Here is a 24,241-nt window from a genome sequence, read left to right on the forward strand (position 1 = left end):
TTTTATTTCCCTCAAACCTTTAATAACTGGCTTTTTATGAACTTTGGATAGATCAGAGCATTTTTTCCAAAAATGTGACTGTAATTGAGAATATATTTTTTCTCATGATACTCACAAACTGATGATACAGATGAACCAACTCATAATTTAAACAAAGTTTGCCTATCTTCACCAAAGTCATTAACATTTCTTAATTTTTTTGAAACTGAACCATAAACTGTTATGTGACACACGACTTACTATATGTCCAACAGAGCACTGTTCATTCATTTTATTGAATTCGAATTAGTCTTTCAAATTTATGTATTATTATATTTTAATGTTATTTTAGTTAATTACAAACTACACTCATGGCCAAAGCACATAAAATATTACACACTCTTAATGAAGAATGTACATCCACTCTAACAGTCATTTCTGAACAGACTGACTACAACAATGCCACACCCAGCAAATGTAGTGGAGGTACACAGTTTATGTACAGACTTGTCACTGACTACTGGGCTCCTTTGTAGAATTGTAACTCTCTCCACTGAGCTCCTGTACACACTTGTCTTGAGGGCTAAACTCATGCACAAAACTGTAGCCTTCTCAACAGTAAAAAAATTTCTCATGTTTATTATTTCTCTTTTGTCATTCTGAACTTGTAATAATGTGCTACTCAGTTGAGAATAAATCTAGATGTAAATGGGCAATTTTTTTTTAATATAGACTCAAAGGAAGAGCTCCTATTGTTTAATATTTTATTACTAAAATAAATAATACTAACTAAATGTAGGAGGACAGTGCTAATAAAACACAGGTTACAACTAAATTTTACTACAATGAAACAACAAACCATGTAAATAGTCAACAAACATAAGATCAATTGTAGTGTAATGGGAATTATTTCATCATTTTCAAAAATTGATATCTTTGCTCAAAGTCAAATATCAATGTTGAAATTTTTACAGCACTTTGCTATCATGTAGGTGTACAATATGTACAAAAATTAAATTTTTATAATCAGTTCCTTCAGAGGTAATTATCCCTAAACTATACAAAAAATAAAGATTTTTTAAATTTCAAAAATTAATAAAAATATTCAGGAAATATTTGTTGGTGTTCTTGCTCTATATAAGGCTACTAATTTATGATATTTAACTAGAGAAAAAAAGGTACTCTGATAAATCACTCCTTGGTTGTTATTTTAGCATCTGAAATGTGGATTTTCTAAATTTTCAGTACCAAACTTAGGAGGTAATTTCATCTGGTTATTTCTGAATTTAGGGTAATTTGGGTAATAAACAATGTTGCAACGTTATGACTTAACCCATTCCAGAGATATTCAAATTAATACTAATGTCTCCAAATTGAAGAACCATCGTGCACTTACAAATAGAAATGGCCGCCATTCAGTAATGGTGCAAGTTAATTTTTTTAAAACTGTTTTGAACATTTCAATTACAGGTAATTACATGTAAAAAAATCACAATATTTAAAAATGGTCAAGCAACCCTTACTGGATCACTTCATATGGGTTGACCCACATGGAATATTTCATTACTATGGCCATGAAAGAAGTAAAGATACCTGCCAATTTTTAAGTGGCATGCTTATCACTACCTCTCTGAAACAGTGATACATTGTCACATCTGCTTACAATAAATTCAAGTTTCAAAATAAACCAGATCACACAAAGAAACATTCTATTCCTGAAAATGTAAAATAATAGACTATGGCCATTGGTGAGGACACAGCCTTAAAAACACACTTGGAACTAACTCATGTTTACTCTATATATCTGTCCAGATGCTTTTAAACATCTTTTTTTTCTGCTATATATGTGGAGTCATTCCAAACAACACTACTGACTGAAGTGCTACCTGTGATGCCAAAATGTCAGCGGATATGTACTTTTGTCCTCACTACAATAAACAAGCCTCACATTAAGTACAGATCAATATTCATTTCTAGGAATAACACCTAAACACTAAGAATATTCAGTATCTCTATCAGCAACAAATTACAGTTTCCACGTGATAAGACGGGATACACTTCTTAGCACAAGCTTACTTGTTTGCTGCTGGAAACACTGACTCTTTTCAGTGGTTTCTTATAACTGCCAATAAAATTCCTTGAACCGTATATCATACCAGACTACCTTGTGGCCAAGTTAACTCCATACATCTTAAAAGGCATTTTGTCCGCAATAATAAACAAAGTGACATTTTCCACTGACACTTGAGCATCACATGTAACGACCCCTGAGTATTCTTTGTCTGGACTGACTCCATACTGAGAATGCTAAGCAAAGCCAAGTCTTACCTGAGCCTTTATATTTCTTTTTGCTGTGACCAGTGGATGATGAATCTGGTGCCTTACGCTTTACACTACTGTCTTTGACACTAGTTACTGTAGTATCTGGTACCTTCCTTTCTTGATGTGAAGAACTATCCCTTGCGCCTGCCACCTCTTCCACATCACTTGCACCTTCAACTGTCGTAAGAGGCCTAACTTTCCCTACAGTACCCTTATTTCCCATTTCTGACAGTTCTTCCACATCACTACTTTCTTGTTCACTTTCACTATCATCTCCTTCCATTGTTTTGTCAGTAATTCCTTGCGAGTGGTGTACACGACTTGACTGATTTTGATGACTTTGTTGCTGAATCATTTGCATGTGGGATGGTAGCGCACTGTTCAAATGTCCATGATTCATATTTGGATTACCACTTGGTATACTAGTTAACTGACTGTGATTCAGCTGCATGTGGCTCATCTGGGACGAATTTACAGTCAGCTGGTTGATTTGTTTGCTCATCTGGTTCTGCCCATATGGGGCTTGATTTTGGTTTGCCTGATCCTGACAACCCATATGTCCCGGATGAGTCTGCTCTTGCTGGCTGCTAAGCTGCTGACTAGAGCTAACCTGATGCTGACTAAGGGGCTGGTGGCTTTGCATTTGTTGCATCTGATTAGACACTTGTTGTGGCAGATTCATCTGCATGTGATTTTGTTCATGCTGGGCCAGCTGATGATTCTGTGTAAGCTGTGCATTCAGAGATTGGTTATGGCTTTGGTTTTGCTTGATGCTATCTTGCAAATGACCCATACTCGACTGATGCTGTTGGCTCACTGGGTTCGGCATCATGTGACTGTGTTGATTATGGCTGATTTGTTGTTGGTTCACATGTTGCTCACTCTGTGTCATTTGATTCTGCCCCTGTGATAACTGTTGTTGCATTAGAGTTTGCTGGTTTTGGTTTAACTGCTGAAAACTGTGGGTTTGCAGGTGCTGATTCAGTTGTGAATGCTGAGTGTGCTGCTGATGGAAGCGGTTTTGTTGCTGGATATGTTGCTGAGGCATATGGAACTGAGGTTGACGCTGCAGGAGTTGTTGATCTCGTAGCATTCCTTCAGGTGGGGGCTTTAAAAAGATTTGGAGGTCTTCGCTGACATTGATGCCCTCTGCCAAAGCCTCCTCACTGCCATTGGCTTCCCTCTTCGCGAGGCTGACGGATGGTACCGGGATGTGCCCATCCTTTGCACATCCTCGTGGTACCACCCTTTCAATCGTAACATCGCCGATGCGTGTGACAAATGGGTCCATTGCACATGTATGACAGCTCTCAGGCGAACCTGAGGTTCTGCCTTACTTATCGCGTTCCACACCACACATGACCTGCAACAGAACCAAATTATAATCAAAAATATGAAACAACACAGTACATTAAAATGCCTAAGATAAGGCTATGATGTCTACATAGTAACGTCCATATCTGTTTTGCTCATTTAACAACAAGTAATAGTCCCACTCTCCAGAATAGTGGAATGTATTAACATAAATCTCAAAATATTAATTTTTAAATGCACTTTAGATTTAAAAGCCTATGAAGAGTGGCACCTTTATTTACATGTACAGAAATGTAAAACTGCCCACTTCAGGAAATACAGAGAGTAGTTTCATATGACAAGACAATCAATGAGTCACAACTGGAATCAGTCAACTCATACAAACATCTGGTTGTAACAATTTGTAAGAACATAAAATCGAATGATCACATATGCTCAGTGCTAGGTAAAGCAGGTGATAGACTTCACTGATAGGATATTGGGAAAACGTTGTCAGTCTACAAAGGTGCAAATCGCTTGTGCATGGAATATTGCCCAAATTTATGGGCTCCATGCCAAACAGGGCTAATATGGGATATTGAGCATATACACAGGCGTGCAGCACAAATGGCCATAGGTTTGTTTGACTCGATGAGTGGAGTCTCAGAAATACTGCAAAATATGAATTGGAAGACTCATCAAGATTGACGTCAATTATCCCACGAAAGCCTACTTATGAAGGTTCAAGGACTGGTATTAATCATTTAACGCATATACCAGTTATAAGGCGCAGAGAGAGAGAGAGAGAGAGAGAGAGAGAGAGAGAGAGAGAGAGAGAGAGCACTGAGCGCATGCCATCATTACGAGACGAAACAAATATTTTAAGCTTTTCCGTTTAATCAAAGTTTCGATCCCTCCCATCTTTTATTCTTGATTTTCTAACTTCGTTCTGAGTGAAATGGCATACAAACACATCTTTATTGAAACCAACCACTGTGATCATACTTATGTTAAATTTTCTTCAGTTTCTAGACTGTAATGAAATGAAATAATAAAATCATAGTTATGATGGATTTACAACACTGCATATATAACACAGAAAAACTAGTGAGTCAACAGCTCATCGCATAATAATTATGGAAAAACATTTGTATAGCTGAATGTTCTTTCAAAATGGAGGTGTAGTGACATGTACTCGACTACGTTACGTAAAACTAATTCTATATTTCTTGAGAAGATTAATAATATGTAAGAATTTATAAGTTAAAATCATAACAATCCACAGAGTAATTACTTTAACTTAAACAGCGTCGGTCCCGTACCCGGAGCCAAAAGTATGATGGAAAATATGAACTTTATTTCGTAATATCTAGTCTCGTTTCGAACATCCACTCGTTATCGTTATTTCCGCGTACAACGGATTTACCAAGACTGTCCCGGAAGTACCATACCTGATCTATGGCGGTTGTTTTAAACAATTGACTACGATAATAAGTACCAACCTTATAAAGCTTAAGTTTTAAGTTTGACGATGTTACTGTTTTTTCCCTTTTATGTTGGGCAGCCATTAAAAGTGAACGCTCTCAGCGGATTTGTAAACATGGATAAAACTGACCATTTGTGTGTGATACATTTGAAAGGTCATAGCCCAACAAATGTTAATGCTGAGCTAGATTCTATTCTGGGAGAGTCTGCTCCCTCACTCACAACAGTAAAATATTGTGTGGCAGAGTTTAAGCGATGCCGTACGAGATGCCAAGATGAACAGCGCAAAAAAATTGTGTTTGTTCAAGGCAGAATCCTTTTTCCAAAACATATTTATCTAAATTCAAGCAGGGGCAAAAAGTGATCTTTAACCTCAAGCGAATATGAGCTACAGTGCTAAGTACCCTCTGCTACGCACTCCACACTCGTTTGAACAATATTTATGCGGATGTAAAACTGTGTGTACTATCTTGCAATCCCACAATGGAAACAACGCTAAAACTCGACGCACCGCGTTCCACATACGACGCGTCTCAGGGTCCAGAACCTGAAAATATCTTTAAGCACACCATTACAAATATCACCGTGTTTTCGATAACGTGTACTACAAAACTGCGGGTACTTAATGATCACCCCAAAAAAATACAAAATGCACATTTTTATTAATTGTTGTTGACTTTTATTCACAAGATATATTTTAAAAAGATATCGATGCGTAAGTAATGCCCTGAATCTGGAAATATTGAATATGTCATTCATTGTCGAAAGTGACATTTACTACTAAGGCTGAAATTTATGGATTAATTTTAACTTAATTATTTATAACAATTATGAAATCTGGTAGAAAAATTAATTAAAAACAATAAATATGATTAAAAATTTTAGAGTATTAAGTAACTGGCTAGAATACAATATTTTCAAAGACGTTCAACTGTGCCCTACCACTGAAAAGATTATCTACATCTGTCAAAACTCCGTGTCAGTGGACGCGTTCTTACGCTTCACGGGAAAATATTGTGCATAAGGTCTAGCAAACATGACTAGGGACTGATGACATACACGTGTATACATGTGCACGACGTTCAATCCGAGTAGATGCCACTCCAGACTAGAACAGAACTGCTCATACAGTGCACCGACAAAGGAACCTTATAGACTGACCCTGTTCAATATTGTTCAACTGCCTACGTTTTCAGCTTCTGTGCCCGGACATCGATTTGCTAATTAGTACAACGTACTTTTCAGAAACAGCCAACAAAACAGACTTCGAAGGCATCCAAGCGCTATTAAGAATTTAAACAGTGCAGAATTTTAACGGAGCTGTACGTAGCTGCGTGCACTGCATTCCGGTGTTTTTTTATTGTGATGCTGATGGTTAGATTCTCGTTAGCCGCAAGTTTTCTTACGTTTATTTCAGTTCTACAATGCATACAGTTCGTGGTCTAGTGGTTTGAGTCGTCATCTCTAGCTCGCGTTTTTAGTGTTTTTAATATTATGTTTGTATTTATTCGTAATCTCCAGAAATAAAGCAATTATTTTGTCTTTGATGTTTCGCTTATTTGTACCAAACTTTAATTTATTAAGAGTAATAGAACTGTCGCGCAATTAAAAATAAAGAAAAATTACAAAATCTGTTCAATATTTGTTAATTTACGTTTCTAATCAATAATAAATGAAGAATTCAAACGAAATCCACAAAAAGTAAAAGTTGCATGTTGCTTGATTCTAACCAGCTATATCGCGATGACAAGCCTGGAACAACCCGCACGCAGCTACGAATAGCTTGAAATTTTTTTCCACTTAAAAAAAATGGTTCAAATGGCTCTGAGCACTATGGGACTCAACTGCTGTGGTCATCAGTCCCCTAGAACTTAGAACTACTTAAACCTAACTAACCTAAGGACATCATACACACCCATGCCCGAGGCAGAATTAGAACCTGCGACCGTAGCAGCAGCGCGGCTCCGGACTGGAGCGCCTAGAACCGCACGGCCACCGCGGCCGGCTCCACTTAAAAGCTCTCGGAAATGTTCGAATACTATTGCTTAGAGTGTTTCCCCCCCCCCCAACTGCATCGCACTGCTTTGGTAAACTGATGTGCGGGTACTGCCATTTCAATCCTTTAGGTATGGCGAGCATCTAAGGGGTCAGTCAGTCAGTAACACACCCTTGCGACACAATCAACACTGACGAAACCATACCGGTCATTTTATAATTTCTGTAAAATAGAAACGTCTGTTACAAATACTGAACGAATTATAATCATTTTCACCTTAACGGACGACGGACGGCGGCCGGTCATTCTGACTGGTGACACAGTTTTTGCGTTCCATGTCTGTAAAGGCGTAACAACGGATTTCTATCATCCGCTTAGCTTACTTAATTTCATTCTTGTGATATCGTTCCCTCTGTATCTCCTTAATTTTTCTTTATTTAGTGGAAGAATGGACACACTTTAGTTGCTGTTCTCTGCCAATAAGCTGTTGTGCCCTGCAGAAGATAAGCACTCTTTCTCATTATTACTGTGCGGCAGTGTTTCCTTTCAGATGAAGAATTATTGAATTACGTGAACAGTTTGCCACAAGAAGATATACTGAAGGAGAAGATATTTTTGAAACTGATGAGTTGGACGATAAAGATGACAAAGAGTATAAAGATGACAAAGAGTATGAAGATGACAAAGGGTATAAAGATGACAAAGGGTATAAAGATGACAAAGGGTATAAAGATGACAAAGGGTATAAAGATGACAAAGGGTATAAAGATGACAAAGGGTATAAAGATGACAAAGGGTATGAAGATGACAAAGGGTATGAAGATGACAAAGGATATGAAGATGACAAAGGGTATGAAGATGACAAAGGGTATGAAGATGACAAAGGGTATGAAGATGACAAAGGGTATGAAGATGACAAAGGGTATGAAGATGACAAAGGGTATGAAGATGACAAAGGGTATGAAGATGACAAAGGGTATGAAGATGACAAAGGGTATGAAGATGACAAAGGGTATGAAGATGACAAAGGGTATGAAGATGACAAAGGGTATGAAGATGACAAAGGGTATGAAGATGACAAAGGGTATGAAGATGACAAAGGGTATGAAGATGACAAAGGGTATGAAGATGACAAAGGGTATGAAGATGACAAAGGGTATGAAGATGACAAAGGGTATGAAGATGACAAAGGGTATGAAGATGACAAAGGGTATGAAGATGACAAAGGGTATGAAGATGACAAAGAGTATGAAGATGACAAAGAGTATGAAGATGACAAAGAGTATGAAGATGACAAAGAGTATGAAGATGACAAAGAGTATGAAGATGACAAAGAGTATGAAGATGACAAAGAGTATGAAGATGACAAAGAGTATGAAGATGACAAAGAGTATGAAGACGACACGTAATATCAGCCCCACGAAACAGAACAAGGCGAATCATCAGAGTCGGTTGATGAAAATTCAGAACTTGTACAACAACACACGAATAACCCAGTGCTTACACATTCGATTCCAGTGGCACCACAAATTCCTACTCGCAGCCGAGAAAAAAAACAACGGAAAAAATCTCTCCGTCTCAGCAGCTGGACGTTGGAAGTGCAGACACTGCAGCCAACGGAACAGTGTGGACTCGAATTGCGCCAGCACACGCATCTGAAAGATTAGGGCGTCACAACGTGATGGTAGAAACTGCTGAGCCTACGTGCAACGCCAAGAAACTTATAGTCGCAGGTAGTTATTTGAGTGCATGACGAGTGCTGATAAGACAGTAATATTCTACAGAACGTAGAAAAACCTTACATAAATTAGGATGACATATGGATAATTGATATTGCCCAATTAGAAGCTGCCGCAGCTATAATCTATACATGTGGAGTACATGAAGAAAGAATCTCCCCGCGAAACTTCTGTGGTTCATAGAAGTCATGCAATTTTTAAGATTGGATGACAACCGCACTCGTGCCGAGACTTCAAGGTCGATGGCCTCTAAGCAGCTATGCCAGTCTGGAATTCATTTGTAGCTAACTGTATCCCGAACTATAAACAAAGTGCATTTACAACCGTAGATGAGCAGCTCTAACCATGCAAAGCTCGGTGCCGGTATGTACAATACAAGAGTAATAAACCACACAAATTCGGTTTGAAGTTCTGGTTTGCAGCAGATGCCAGTAGTAAATATATGGTGAATCTATTTCCTTACTTGGGTACACAAAGTGAGAGACGCACTAACATACCTGTTGCAGAGCATGTGGTTACACGTCTCATGAAACCTTACACTTCGAAAGGAAGAAAAATGTGGCGATTTCTTCACAGCCAAACATCCTACAGAGTACCTGAGGCAGGAGAACACAATCGTGGTGGGTACACTGAAGAAAACCCGAAGAGAAGTTCCTCCATCAGTGAAGTCTACTGCCGGATCTTTGTATGATACCCTTATACAAATCTGGTGACACGACAATTACTTCCTGTCTGGGAAAGACCAAGAAAAATGTTCCTCTATTGATCACAATGCACCAGTGAGATGCAGTGGACAAACAAACACAGGAGAAACTCGCTGAAACTGTGAGCTTCTACAATTCAATTAAATTTGGAGTTAATATTCTGGACCAGATGTCTCGTCTGTACACTGCCATGTTTGCCTGCCGCAGATGGTCTATGTACAGCAACGTCCCAGACCTTGATGGAAACACCGACTGGATCCTTTGTAGAGGCACAACAGGAGAAAAGTTAGCCGGCGAACGTTTCTTTTCAAATTAGCAGAAACTGTCTGTACAGTCAAGGAAAGAACCTATTTATTCATTCATTCATTGCGACCACTGAAATATGTAAGGTAATCGGTATGGAAGACCTGCCAGATAGGAGGATGCAGAAGTTCGGACAAAACTGAAAATCTCTGGGTGCAGTGCAAGTAATTCGTATGTGGACCATGTGCTGGAAGCGCTCAGTATGTATGTGCAAAGTGTTTCCGCGAAGATGGTGGCTTTGACTGAATACATGTCACAGAGAGAAAATGTTATTTTCCCGTTATTGCTACAACAGTGTTTGTCCATTTTTCTTTATTTTTCGTACTAAATATGTGTTTATGACTTGTTGGCAAAGTGGGTCCATGGCTTCGTGGGGCCTACACCACACTACAACCCTTCATCAGCTCTTACCAACTGAAATTGGGATCCATCTGCCCAGGCCACGGTTTTCCAATCGTCTAGGGTCCAACTGATATGGTCACAAGCCCAGGAGAGGTGCTGCAGGCGATGTCGTACTGTTAACAGTTGGCACTCCCGTCGGTCGTGTGCTGCCAGAGCCCACAAACACCAAATTTCGCCGCTTTATCTTAACGTATACTCGCCATACGTTCCACATTGATTTTTGCGGCTATTTCACGCTGTGTCGTTCGTACGTTACCACTGACTACTCTGCGCAAACGCCGCTGTCATCTGTCGTTAAGTGCAAGCCTCGGCCAACGCTCTTTTCGTGGTGAGAGGTAATGCCTGAAATGTGCTATTCTCCGAACACTTCTGACACCTAACGGTTTCCGAAATTGAATGTCCCACACGTCTAGCTCCAACTACCATACCGCGTTAAAAGTCTGTTAATTACCGTCGTGCGGCCGCAACCACTACGGAAATCTATTCACATGAATCACATAAGTACAAAAGACAGCTCCGCCAATACACTGCCCTTTTTGCCCTGTGTACGCGATGCTACCGCCATCTGCATATGTGCATATCGCTATCCCATGACTTATGACGTATTACACTTAATACAGTGGTCCCATGAGTAGTGATTTTGCCTCTTTTCAAGGCAAAGCGTTGTGTGTACCGACGACCCAATCAAGTGTTTAACCCGCAGCGTGACGAAGGCTTTGTTCAGGCTGAAGGTGGTTCTGCAACGTTCTGGCGATGTTTCTCTGACGACGACTTGGGTCCACACATTCAGTTTATAGTGAACTCGAAACAGCAAGTTTATCTCAACATTGTCTGTGAACGAGTGTTGGTCTTGTTTTCATGGAGAGCATGCTGTGGATCTAGCATTTCCTAAGATGGCAAAAGTCATGTTCGCAGGGCAAAAGGCAACGTCGTTGGTTTGACAAACACTCAGGTATACTATTGCACCTCGACTGGTCCGCTAAATCACTCGAACTTATCCCCACACAGAATGTCTGGGTCTATTTGGTACAGCGTCTGAAACGTGGCAGCTAGAGGCGTTATTAGCGTCTCCTAGGGCGGCCTAATTTTTTTGCCCAGTGCATTTACACACTCTGTAGGCACAGCTCTTTTTGAGGAGACGAGATGTAGAGGAAATAGCAAGTTTCCGTGCGAGACTTTATTACATTTACGTGTTCCCTCCAATGAGCCTCAAACAGAAGGTCAAACATTGCAGACGTCTACGGACTCAGATTCGTATATTCAATAATGACGTCCCTAAATGGAGACTTGCTGGAAGGTTACGACAATACATTTATTTTTTAACCTATGCTCTTTCCCAACTGTAAACCAATATTTTCATGTTATGCCTCAAAACTCTGTTTCCGCTATGAAAACACTTTCGTACTTCTGTTACCATTCAATGTCAAACAGGGGCTTTTTCCCCACAAGATAACAACATTTTCGGTGACGGCAGAAGCTCAGAGATGATTAACTCATGAGACACGGAAGATGAAAGTGGTAAATCTACTGTGACAGTTTATTTCTGTTAAGACATTCAACCTCTGGAGTGAAGTATTTAGCTAATAAAATTATTTCACCTCGATGTTTTCAACAAATATGAATTCTTCGAGAAACTGTTTTACTTGAGTCCATTATTCCTGCAATTTTACAAATTTACCTTTCATTATTGATAAGTTTCACTGTCCTGACTGTGGTTCACTTAAATAAACTGTGATGTGTAATATTTTTGGGTGACTTGTAATTTCATGAGCGCAAATACAGTCTTATTCAGAAGTTTAAGTGTAGTATTTCAAGTTATTTTGAATTTTATAGGTATACTTGCCAACACGGCAAATCTTCGCAATTGCTAAATATGTCTACGACTTGAATGCACGTTTCATGACGATCGTTTAAACCCATTAATCCACAATGATCCACGTCAGTGTAATCTAGAACTGCCATCTGATGAACTGTGACCATTCCACCATCATGCGACATTTGCCTGCAGTGGGGGAGGTTGAAAAATCGGGTGTATGGGTACCGCATGCTGTAAGCCAAAATCACGAAAATCAGCAGGTGGTCATACGTGCGTCTTCCGCTCGCTCGTCATGAATTGGCTCGTGAACAACACCGACCATTCCAAGGCTGTATCGTTACTGGTGACGAGAAATTGTGTATTTATACTAACATAAGGAGATGGCAGCAATGGTTAAGCCCAAACAAAGTAACAACTCTCCGTAGAAAAACCTGCGCGCACCCAGAAAAAATGTTATTCATATGGTGGAACGGCGACGGTGTAGTGTACTACGAATTGCTTCCCAGAGGTGTAACCATCACAGCTGACATTTATTGCCTACAACTGAGACGTCTTGCTGACGCAATCCTAGAACAACCACCAGGAAGACTGCGTGAAGTGATGCTACTTCATGACAACGCCCGCACGCATTCTGTTAGACTGACAAGAACACTATACCAGGAGTTGGGTTGGGAAGTCATTCCGCAACCACCTTATTCATCTGATCTTTCGGCCTCAGATTTTCATCTTTTCCGCTCTCTATCGAACAACTTTCAGGGACTTCCTTTCCGGATGAAAATGCACTCCGACCATGGCTAGATGAGTTCTTCGCCTCAAAACCACGTGATTTCTACAATCGTGGAATCCAAAAGTTACCCAAGTGTTGGCAAACTGTTGTAAAAACTTAAGGAGAATATATTATTAATGACTGAAGCCTCTGTTGTGTGTATCTGTTGTGTTTAAGCCGGCCGGAGTGGTCGAGCGGTTCTACGCGTACAGTCTGGAACCGCGCAACCTCTACGGTCGCAGGTTAGAATCCTGCCTCGTGCATGGATGTGTGTGATGTCCTTAGGTTAGTTAGGTTTAAGTAGTTCTAAGTTCTAGGGGACTGATGACCTTAGAAGTTAAGTCCCACAGTGCTCAGAGCCTCCAAACCTTTTTTTTGTTGTGTTTGTTAAACTTCTGGAAAAATGCTACAAACTTATGCACCAACATAAATAACAGTATTCATCAACGTCCTTTCTGTCTTGTTCAGTAAGGGAAATTACTTCTTCTGCCTTCTGTTTTTCAAAATATTGTTTAATTTCATACTGCGTATCCGCGTCTAGGTCTGAATTTTCCTTTCCACGAATCGATCAACTCCCTGCTTTTTAGTCGTCTCGTGATTTGATAGCTTTACACGCCACGTACTACACTCCTGGAAATGGAAAAAAGAACACATTGACACCGGTGTGTCAGACCCACCATACTTGCTCCGGACACTGCGAGAGGGCTTACAAGCAATGATCACACGCACGGCACAGCGGACACACCAGGAACCGCGGTGTTGGCCGTCAAATGGCGCTAGCTGCGCAGCATTTGTGCACCGCCGCCGTCAGTGTCAGCCAGTTTGCCGTGGCATACGGAGCTCCATCGCAGTCTTTAACACTGGTAGCATGCCGCGACAGCGTGGACGTGAACCGTATGTGCAGTTGACGGACTTTGAGCGAGGGCGTATAGTGGGCATGCGGGAGGCCGGGTGGACGTACCGCCGAATTGCTCAACACGTGGGGCGTGAGGTCTCCACAGTACATCGATGTTGTCACCAGTGGTCGGCGGAAGGTGCACGTGCCCGTCGACCTGGGACCGGACCGCAGCGACGCACGGATGCACGCCAAGACCGTAGGATCCTACGCAGTGCCGTAGGGGACCGCACCGCCACTTCCCAGCAAATTAGGGACACTGTTGCTCCTGGGGTATCGGCGAGGACCATTCGCAACCGTCTCCATGAAGCTGGGCTACGGTCCCGCACACCGTTAGGCCGTCTTCCGCTCACGCCCCAACATCGTGCAGCCCGCCTCCAGTGGTGTCGCGACAGGCGTGAATGGAGGGACGAATGGAGACGTGTCGTCTTCAGCGATGAGAGTCGCTTCTGCCTTGGTGCCAATGATGGTCGTATGCGTGTTTGGCGCCGTGCAGGTGAGCGCCACAATCAGGACTGCATACGACCGAGGCACACAGGACCAACACCCGGCATCATGGTGTGGGGAGCGATCTCCTACACTGGCCGTACACCACTGGTGATCGTCGAGGGGGACACTGAATAGTGCACGGTACATCCAAACCGTCATCGAACCCATCGTTCTACCATTCCTAGACTGGCAAGGGAACTTGCTGTTCCAACAGGACAATGCACGTCCGCATGTATCCCGTGCCACCCAACGTGCTCTAGAAGGTGTAAGTCAACTACCCTGGCCAGCAAGATCTCCGGATCTGTCCCCCATTGAGCATGTTTGGGACTGGATGAAGCGTCATCTCACGCGGTCTGCACGTCCAGCGCGAACGCTGGTCCAACTGAGGCGCCAGGTGGAAATGGCATGGCAAGCCGTTCCACAGGACTACATCCAGCATCTCTACGATCGTCTCCATGGGAGAATAGCAGCCTGCATTGCTGCGAAAGGTGGATATACACTGTACTAGTGCCGACATTGTGCATGCTCTGTTGCCTGTGTCTATGTGCCTGTGGTTCTGTCAGTGTGATCATGTGATGTATCTGACCCCAGGAATGTGTCAATAAAGTTTCCCCTTCCTGGGACAATGAATTCACGGTGTTCTTATTTCAATTTCCAGGAGTGTATATAGCTCAAGCGCTGACTGTAGTGTAAGACGGGCGTTGGATAAGTAATGCAACACTTTTTACTCGGCCTGTTTCGGTTGAAAAAAATGTGGAATCTGCTATGGGACTTTCGCGGAATATCCCAGTTTCAGCCGCTATAGTTTCATGAAGTTCCGACAGGTGGTGGCGCTATACGTAACCTTCAAAATGGCGTCTGTATCGGAGATGCGTTCAAGCCAGAAAACTGTCATCGAGTCTCTCTTGGCGGAAGATCAGAGCATCGGAGATATTCACAGGCATTTGCAGAATGTCTACGAAGACCTGGCAGTGAACAAAAGCACGGCGAGTCGTTGGGTGAGGCGTCTGTCATCATCTCAATAATGTCACGCAAACCCGTGCGATGTCCCGTGTGCCGGCTGGCCGCACACAGCTGTGATTCCTGCAATGTTCGAGCGTGCGGACACACTCATTCGAGGTGAACTGTTACTCCATGACAACGCAGGGCCTCACTCAAGTCTGCGCACCAGAGAGGAGCTCACAAAACGTCATTGGACTGTTCTTCCTCATCCACCCTAAAGCCCGAATCTCGCACATTGCGACTTCCATTTGTTTGGCCCAATGAAGGATGCACCCCGCGAAAAGTAGTACGTGGATGATATGATGCAGCAACACGTTGGCTCCGACGTCGACTAGTAGAGTGGTACCATGTGGAGCACACATGTCCTACCGATAAGGTGGCGTCCTCGCATTAAACGCAGATTATGTTGATAAATAGGGTTTTGTGGCCTGTATGAAATCCACCTGTTTTCAAAATAAAATGGCTCTGAGCACTATGGGATGCAACATCTTAGGTCATAAGTCCCCTAGAACTTAGAACTACTTAAACCTAACTAACCTAAGGACATCACACACACCCATGCCCGAGGCAGGATTCGAACCTGCGACCGTAGCAGTCCAGCGGTTCCGGACTGCAGCGCCAGAACCGCACGGCCACCGCGGCCGGCTTCAAAATAAATAAATATGTTGCATTACTTATTGAACGCCCCTCGTTTAGTAATTTACTTTCCTTAGTTGGTCCTGATTTCCATAATGCTTGTAAACAAACTCATGTTTGTGTTTGAGCTGCCATAGTAAAGTTATTTTAGGACGTGCATGACACGTAGCGGTTTCGGTCATCGATCATCTTCACAGTACAAAAAATCTTATATTAGTAATGTTTCATATCAATCGTCGACATGGCAATGTTATTAATACAGTCTGGTATTTCATCCGGAATGAAAAAGGCGATATCCAACAGGCAATCCATAATCAAGAGAAAGTACAATGATAGTGTATTAGATACGAAGGTACAGTTACAACTGGGCAAAGGGTACATCATATTCATATTATTTTTCTTTCCTATCAAATGGTTCAAATGGCTCTAAACACTATGGGGCTTAACATCTGAGGTCATCAGTCCCCTTCTTTCCTATCCCAATCGCGTATTGAGTGAGGGAGAAGTTGCTGCCTATATGCCTCTTTACGCGCTCTAATCTCTCCTCTGGCCAGTAAGGTGCCCGAGATAAGAAAGTCTCATTGTGGCCTCTGGCAACTCGTTATAGAATTATGCTGATTAATCGACTACACTATGTGGCCGAAGGTCTCAGTCTTGTCGTTCATTTCAAGAACTACAGTCACGTGACTAAAACTGCGTATGATCTCGTTCCGCCACAAACACGGCGATTAATCTGCTGTAAGGCTTGCTGTTATCTAGTGCACAGAAGGCGGAACTTTTATCCAATCTTCTCGAAGAATAGGGAATAGTTATTGCTGGGGTTTTGGACCGCCAGTTGTGCTACAGCTAGCTGAAACACTAGCCCATCTTTACAGGTGCTTTCTTAGTGCTGAGTTGAGGAGTAGTGTGCAAATCCATCAGATTTTCTCCGAACAATACAACGATCTGGTGAACCGTTAATTTTTTTTTCCTCCTCAAAAACGGCCAGATTTTAAATTGTTGTCATAGACTGGGGCTGCTACTGGCATTAATAAGATCAGAGCACGAACTAAGTCAAACAGCCCTAGACCGCCGGAACATAATTCGGGCTTGTACCAGGATAGGTCCACACGTACACCTGTGGAAGTACTGCCAATCATCGTTTCACAGCTTCACAGTCCAACGACGGACTTTTGCGAAGTGGCAGCCGTGTTTAAACTCGCATTCGTGAGGCTGGACATCTGAATTTAGGTTCTCGAGGGTTTCCCTAAATAGCTTACGACGGTGGTCAGACGCGGTCAGCCGGAACCTTGACAAGTATGCCTCCCTCACGTTACCATGCAGTCCAACATCGGGCCATTGTCACGTCTAACTGGCCCACGGATGTGGATATTTCGAGCAGCCGACCAAATGAGGACCCTATCAAACTGTCAAGTGCCGATAATGCTGTCTCGGTCGAGTACGTGCCCTTCATAGTGATCACTTAATATTTGATGCAGTTTACGCCCCTTATATATCCTACCAGGCCCGGTAGTAAGCCCGATTTTCATGGAGTAATAATCCCTGAAATATGTATGTATTTATGCACAAAAAATCTAAAATATGCACGTAAACTGTTCACATAAAATTACATAAAAACTGAAACGGCATAGTACAAAAACTACTTACGTACATGCCTCTAAATGTTACACAAAGAAACGTTAACAAAAAATACAAGAAAACTAGTATTTTACATTAATTTACGGAAAGCTGTTGTACCTACAATTAGTTTTCCACTTCCCTTCTGTTACATTTCACAATCACTATATGTTTCAGGTGTTCCAAAGTAAGCCATCTGACGATGTCTCGCAGAACGTGCTTGTAGCGGAAGAAACTTCTCTACCTCACAGGAACTTAAGTATGCGTGTACAAAAGCAGCTACTTGCTCCGCTGTTAGCAACGTGTTGCTCGAAAGTTCAGTGCGCGTACCGGTTAAAATTTCTTCAGTTTCACAGATTTGTTCGTATCCTGGATTTTTTGAAAGTATGCTCTGATTTCTTTCCTTCACTATTTCACCAATTCTTCAAGGGACAGAATCAAATTTAGAGGCTGCACTTCTGAACACAATAAATCTCAAACAACAGAACTGCCTGCCTCCATAGAAACTACTGTCGCCGGAAGATGAGAAAAATGCTCGTGCACTTTTAATTGACGCTGCACTTTTACGGTCAAAGGTATAAATGGTGCTCTTAATAAATTCTAAATGTTCGGTGTAGTAAATCACTGCAGACAACCGTGCGCCCCTCGGGCTTGGCTGGTTCTGGTGGCACGGGAATGTCAGGTGTTGCTGCTGCGAAAGCTTGTTTTCTATAAGGTGTTTTAACAAACACCTTCTTCACAAAAGACAACAACTTGTTAACACGATGAAAATTTGCACGAATAGTTTCAGCGACGAGATGTAACCCATGAGCAAGACAAGTCAAATGTATCAGATTGGGAAATATAACATTAGAGAGCAGTACCAGTTTTGATCATGCAACTAGATGCATGAGTCACAAATAACAATACACTCGTACTGAATGCCATTTGGCAATAATAAATTCATGGTATCAATAAAAAATGAGGAAACTGCGGAGCTGTTTGTCATTTGAAGCCTGCCGGAGTGGCCGTGCGGTTCTGGGCGCTACAGTCTGGAACCGCGTGACCGCTACGATCGCAGGTTCGAATCCTGCTTCGGGCATGGATGTGTGTGATGTCCTTAGGTTAGTTAGGTTTAACTAGTTCTAAGTTCTAGGGGGCTGATGATCACAGCAGTTAAGTCCAATAGTGCTCAGAACCATTTGAACCATTTTTTTGTCATTTGAAAATGCTCCATTGCAAGTACATACGGCGCAGACCATACATTTTTGTTAAGAGACAAAATTATAATATTTCAAATAAACCGTCCCTCACAGTTTTGTGTTATGGTTGTATGTAACATATGCTAACCGCAAGACACAGTCAATGCCTTCCCTGCGCAATAGCAATGGAAATACTATTGATGACAGCGCTGCCAAAGCAGAGTTACTAAATACAGCCTTCCTAAATTCTTTTACAAAAGAAGACGAAGTAAATATTCCAGAATTCGAATCCAGAATAGTTGCCAACATAAGTAACTTAGATGTAGATATCCTCAGAGTAGTGAAGCAACTTAAATTAGTTAATAAAAACAAATCTTCCGGATCCAGACTGCACAACAGTTAGCTTCCTTTCAGAATATGCTGATGTAGTAGTTCCATACTTAACAATTATACACAACAGCTCGCTCGATGAAAGATCCGTACCCAAAGACTGGGAAGTTCCACAGGTCACACCAATATTCAAAAATGGGAGTAGGAGTAATTCACTAAATTACAAGCCCATATCATTAACGTCGATATGCAACAGGATTTTCGAACATATATTGTGTTCGAACGTCATGAATTACCTCTAAGAGAATGGTCTACTGACACACAGCCAACACGGATTTAGAAAACATCGTTCTTGTGACAAACAACTAGCACTTTACACATACGAAGAGTTGATTGCTACTGACAAGTGATTTCAAATTGATTCCGTGTTTACAAATTTCCAGAAGGCTTTTGACACTCTACCTCACTAACGGCCTGTAGTCAAATTGTGTGCTTACGGAATACCGTCTCATTAACGTGACTGGATTCATGATTACCGTGTAGTACCTAGTAACTGACGGAAAGTCATCGAGTAAAACTGAAGTGATTTCTGGCTTTCCCCAAGGTAGTGTTATAGGCCTTCTGCCGTTCCTTATCAACATAAACGATCTAGGAGACAATCTGAGCACCCATCTAAAGTTATTTTCATACGATGCTGTCGTTTATCGTCTACTAAAGTCATCAGAAAATCAAAACCAATTTAGTAATGATTTACATAAGACATCCATAGGGCACGAAAGTTGGAAATTGACCCTATTTGAAAAGTGTCTTAGATGTAGATATCGACCTATATAAAATTATTTTGAATCTAATGGCTTATATTTATAATGGTTTGGTCCTAGCACTGCTGCAATTAATTTTCATGTATAGTGGATTCGTCTGGCACTCTACACTCTGTATACTTCTCAATGAAATTTCTCAGAACAGGATTAGTTAATTTCCACAATGGAATATCTGACGACAAAAAAATGGTTCAAATGGCTCTGAGCACTATAGGACTTAACAGCTGAGGTCATCAGTCCCCTAGAACTTAGAACTACTTAAACCTAACCAACCAAAGGACATTACACACATCCATGCCCGAGGCAGGATTCGAACCTGCGACAGTAGGACGACAAAAAGGCTTGCACAAAATCAACCACGAAAAATCACTGTTAGAACATTTACCTAACAACATCTGGACATGGATTCACGCCTTACGCTCTTTTTTGTTTATTGGTGTCCACATCATGAACGACTTGGTAGCGTTTTTCACTGCCATCTGTTTTTTTCACACGAACGACAATAAAGTATTTTGCCATCTGTCGTTGCCAAAGTATTTTGCCATCTGTCGTTGTCATCTCCCCTTCGAACTCCCACTCAAATTTTTGCAATTTACACTCATTACTTGTTTTCACTTTTAGCATTTAAAACAGATCACCAAGCCAGCAGTCACCCGCTCACCATAAATATGAACAGATTTTTTGTAGACAGAACATGCAGTCAATTGACGACAGGTAACTGAGGGAGTCATTCGTCCCTTTAGTGTTGTGTTAATTTAAATGTAATGAATGTTATGAAAATAGTTTTAAAATCGTACACAAATTAATGGCTCTGAGCACTATGCGACTTAACTTCTGAGGTCATCAGTCGCCTAGAACTTAGAACTAATTAAACCTAACTAACCTAAGGACATCACACACATCCATGCCCTAGGCAGGATTCGAACCTGCGACCGTAGCGGTCGCTCGGTTCCAGACTGTACGCGTAGAACCGCACACAAATTAAATAATAATGTTAAAATTGTTGCTTGGTGCTGCATTCTAAACAGCTCCGAAAGGCGCAGTTCCGACTAGCCCCTTAATACCCATGTTGGTGCAATTCTGCAGGAAGACCGGGGAAGTCCAGCAACCAAGGCCACGTACTACGTGAGCAAGCGCGAAAGCTAACTCCTACCAACGAATCGCGAAGAAATGAAAATAATAAATAAGTACATAAAAATAAGCTTTCACTACAACCGAACAAGTCAACAAACAATTTAAGATGTCCGTATGTTTAAAGAATAAGTATTTTAATCAAAAACATGCAAAACATGCAGCAAAATTAAAAGTTTTCGAAAGTATTATGCCTATTCACGAAAAAGGCAAAATATGCATCTATATGCAATACAAAACTATGCTTAAAACATAAGAAAAGAATTAATTCGAATATATCCAAAGAGCATACTTCTCGAATAATAGAAAAAATGCATTTGCATAAAAATCGGGTCCCTAGTAATAACACTAACACGAACAACGTTAATCCATTCTGGTTGCCGTTCCCCCGTCACAGAGAATTATTACAGTTCTGATCATTTACGTGCCCGCCGACGGTGTGTACGTCTACGAAGTTACACTGACATCGACCATGTACTCACTTTTTTTTTCAGGCAGTATATATGTTACATACCTACAGGTCACTGTACAGTGCAATGCGGAGGGTGCTTCTTAGCAAAATCAGCGATTTCATGTGGTTCGTGGTCGATACATGAAATCATTTACTAACGTTGCGTCGCCCTCTGTAGGATACATCTTCAGAGACTAACAACTGTCATCTCTGGGGATGTCTCCTGCAAGTTGGGAGGAAACATTAGTAAATACATTCAAACATCGACCACTGAGTTTCGGCTCGTAGGTGTTAACTGAAGTGAACACCGGCCGCAAAAGTCTTCGTACGGGAAAAACGACACTACGCGCCCTACTCGCTCGTATTTTCTTTTCGTGTTCCGCCGCCAGATATACAAGGGAAGCAGAAGAACTGTTGCACGTACTTCCATCGAATGCAGTTTCTTTAAATTTACGCTACAGGGTTTTAGGAGTACGTCGCTTTCTTCCAGAGACTCCCATCCAAGTTCCTTGAGCATCTGCGTTATGGATTTTATACTAATCTTGCAGCCCGAGTCCTTTCGACATCTGCTGTCAGACCTACTTGATAAGGACTCCAAATACTGTAGCAATACTCTAGAATTGCCGGTAATGACACCTCGCTTCCTGCTTTCTTTGGGCACTTTCCCAACACTCTTCCAATGAAGTCTAGTCTTCCATTCACCTTCCCTTCTGCGTGTTTTACATGTTCGTGCTGGTTACGGTGATAGGATCTAACCAGGATCTATTAAATCACAGAAACACGGACGAAGGGCAGCCAAAAACGATAGAAAATAGAAGTGTGGCGAGGTAAGTGGCGAGAATAGATTATGTATTTCCAGATACCAGTTAAAGACTGACACCTAATCCCTTTAACCTGAAGAATAGCACGGTTGATCTCGTCATTAGCAATAGTCCCTACACGCGACATTTGTTTAAAACTGGGAAACAGCATTAAGAAATGAGACTGGATAGGTCGGACTCTTGAGCACGTAGTATACGTTCTTCCTTGTATGACAGACGTTACGGATCACGTTCCTTCAGTAGATGTGTGTAATCTTTCCAGGGAACCTTAACTATCGTCTTCAGTTACACAATGTCGCCAAGAGTTACGAAAAAGAGTTCCGTAAATCCCTTTCGCGATCTCTTCCCACTGCTACAGGTGGAAGTGGACGTGAAACAATAACGAATATAGCACATGAAGGAGTAACTACGAGGGATACCCATAGACATATGTAACCAAGAAACACTGTTAATTCACATTTAAATGTTGCTAGTACATATTCGTTTTCTGTAAACTGGAGGGAAGGGAAGGGGATTATTGGTATCACTTGCCTCAGGACTTCGTGTGGGATCAGAGGTGACGAGTGAAAATGTGTGCCGGATCAGGATTCGAAACCGGAATCTCCCGCTTGCTAGGCAGTTACGTTAACCACTGCGCCATCCGTACACAGTGTTTATCGCAACTGTGCCGACTATCTCGGCACGCCTCTCAGCCGACCCACATTTCCAACTTAGCGCCACCTACCCGCAGCCCCTGCCCATGTCTTCTATGCTCACTACTTACTTGTTAGAGATTCCAGCAGGAGGTCGGACGTAAGTGTGCATCGGCTCTGAATGTGGTGGATACAATGCCCATCGAGGTAATCAGTTATATGAATGTGTGGTGTCTGTCCTTTCGGACAGACACCACGCAATCAATAACAAATTTGTTTTTACAGTGTTATCGTAAGTAGTTTGTAGACTTTAGTACTAGGATTACAACAGCGACAACCCGCGCGGATTTAGGAAGGCTCAAACAGCGCCGAGACATTTAATAGCGTAACATAATATGAAGTGCAGTCACTCTGGTTGTGATGCACAAGGTACTGGCAATAGCCGAGGCGGTTCCTAGAAATGGTTCAAATGGCTCTGAGCTCTATGGGACTTAACTTCTGAGGTCATCAGTCCCCTGGACTTAGAACTACTTGAACCTAACTAACCTAAGGACATCACACACATCCATGCCCGAGGCACGGTTCGAACCTGCGTCCGTAGCAGTCGCGCGGTCCCGGACTGAAGCGCCAAGAACCGCTCGGCCACCGCGGTTCCTAGAAATCCATGAAACCTATAAGGTGTGTAGGATAGAAATCAGTCTGTAGTACACAGTAAGGGTTTAGATTCCTTTCTTTTGTATATGGAGGTTTTATACTAATGTCATTTATTTATTTATCGCACACACAAATCATGTTGAGCATATTCCTTCATTGCAAATATCGATATCAGTTAAATTTATACAACGATGAGTTGTTATACTAGGTGTACCCGTAAATATTTTAGGACGTGGTAGTGTACACTAATTCGAATAAAACATTCCACACAACATGTGTTCCATTTTAATTGGTTACAGAGATATAGCTGTTCGAATGTAACACGAACTACGAGAGGTGCTCAGTAATGCAACACATTTTTTTCTGAAAGGAGGTTGGTTTTATTCAGGATTCCAATACACCATATTATTCCCCACTCTTTTGACTACAAAACCCTATTTGTCAACATGATTTCCGCTCAATGCGGCGGCCCTACGCCACCTTACTGGGTGGACCTGTATGCGCGCATGGTACAACTCTACTGGTCAACGTCGGAGCCAACGTGTTGCTGCGTCATCCACGTACTGCTTCCTTTCCGCGGAACGTACGAAATCTGGGCAGTAGGGTGGATGAGGAAGAACAGTCCACTGAAGTTCTGTGAGCTCCTCTCTGTCGAAGAACACACTAATGTCGTTTCTTCTATTTCTTGAGGGTAGCATACTACACTTCAGAGTTGATCGCTACACCATAATGGAAGACATCAAACAGAATAACACCTTCAGAGTCCCACAAGACTG

General features: G+C 41.9%; 3 protein-coding genes across 3 annotated transcripts in view; 1 reads left to right on the plus strand and 2 right to left on the minus strand.

The window, feature by feature from the left end:
- The window catches only part of LOC126470614 (uncharacterized), a 208,736-nt gene extending 205,857 nt beyond the window's left edge, over positions 1-2,879 (minus strand). Inside the window, exon 1 of the mRNA XM_050098568.1 lies at positions 2,308-2,879. Within this exon, the coding sequence (XP_049954525.1) occupies positions 2,308-2,857 (550 nt within the window). The 5' untranslated portion in view covers positions 2,858-2,879. The remainder of the gene's footprint in view (positions 1-2,307) is intronic.
- Positions 2,873-24,241, minus strand: part of LOC126471218 (putative cyclin-dependent serine/threonine-protein kinase DDB_G0272797/DDB_G0274007) — a gene marked incomplete at its 3' end in the record, with an annotated part of 292,651 nt that continues 271,282 nt past the window's right edge. Inside the window, exon 3 of the mRNA XM_050099341.1 lies at positions 2,873-3,664. Coding sequence (XP_049955298.1) covers positions 2,873-3,592 — 720 coding nt within the window. The remainder of the gene's footprint in view (positions 3,665-24,241) is intronic.
- Positions 4,663-8,484, plus strand: LOC126471219 (aspartic and glutamic acid-rich protein-like). The gene is made up of 2 exons (XM_050099342.1): positions 4,663-4,701; positions 7,654-8,484. Exons 1-2 carry the CDS (start codon positions 4,663-4,665, stop codon positions 8,482-8,484), a joined length of 870 nt encoding a protein of 289 aa, XP_049955299.1.

Source organism: Schistocerca serialis, chromosome 3, assembly GCF_023864345.2.
Source record: "Schistocerca serialis cubense isolate TAMUIC-IGC-003099 chromosome 3, iqSchSeri2.2, whole genome shotgun sequence".
Lineage (NCBI taxonomy): Eukaryota > Metazoa > Arthropoda > Insecta > Orthoptera > Acrididae > Schistocerca > Schistocerca serialis.

What these genes read in the sequence shown, in the direction of transcription:
- LOC126471219 (XM_050099342.1), top strand. Translation starts at nt 4,663, where the DNA reads ATGGATTTACAACACTGCATATATAACACAGAAAAACTA. An exon ending in TATATAACACAGAAAAACTA is followed by an intron (nt 4,702 to 7,653) that starts GTGAGTCAACAG and finishes TTACGTGAACAG; the next exon opens with TTTGCCACAAGAAGATATAC.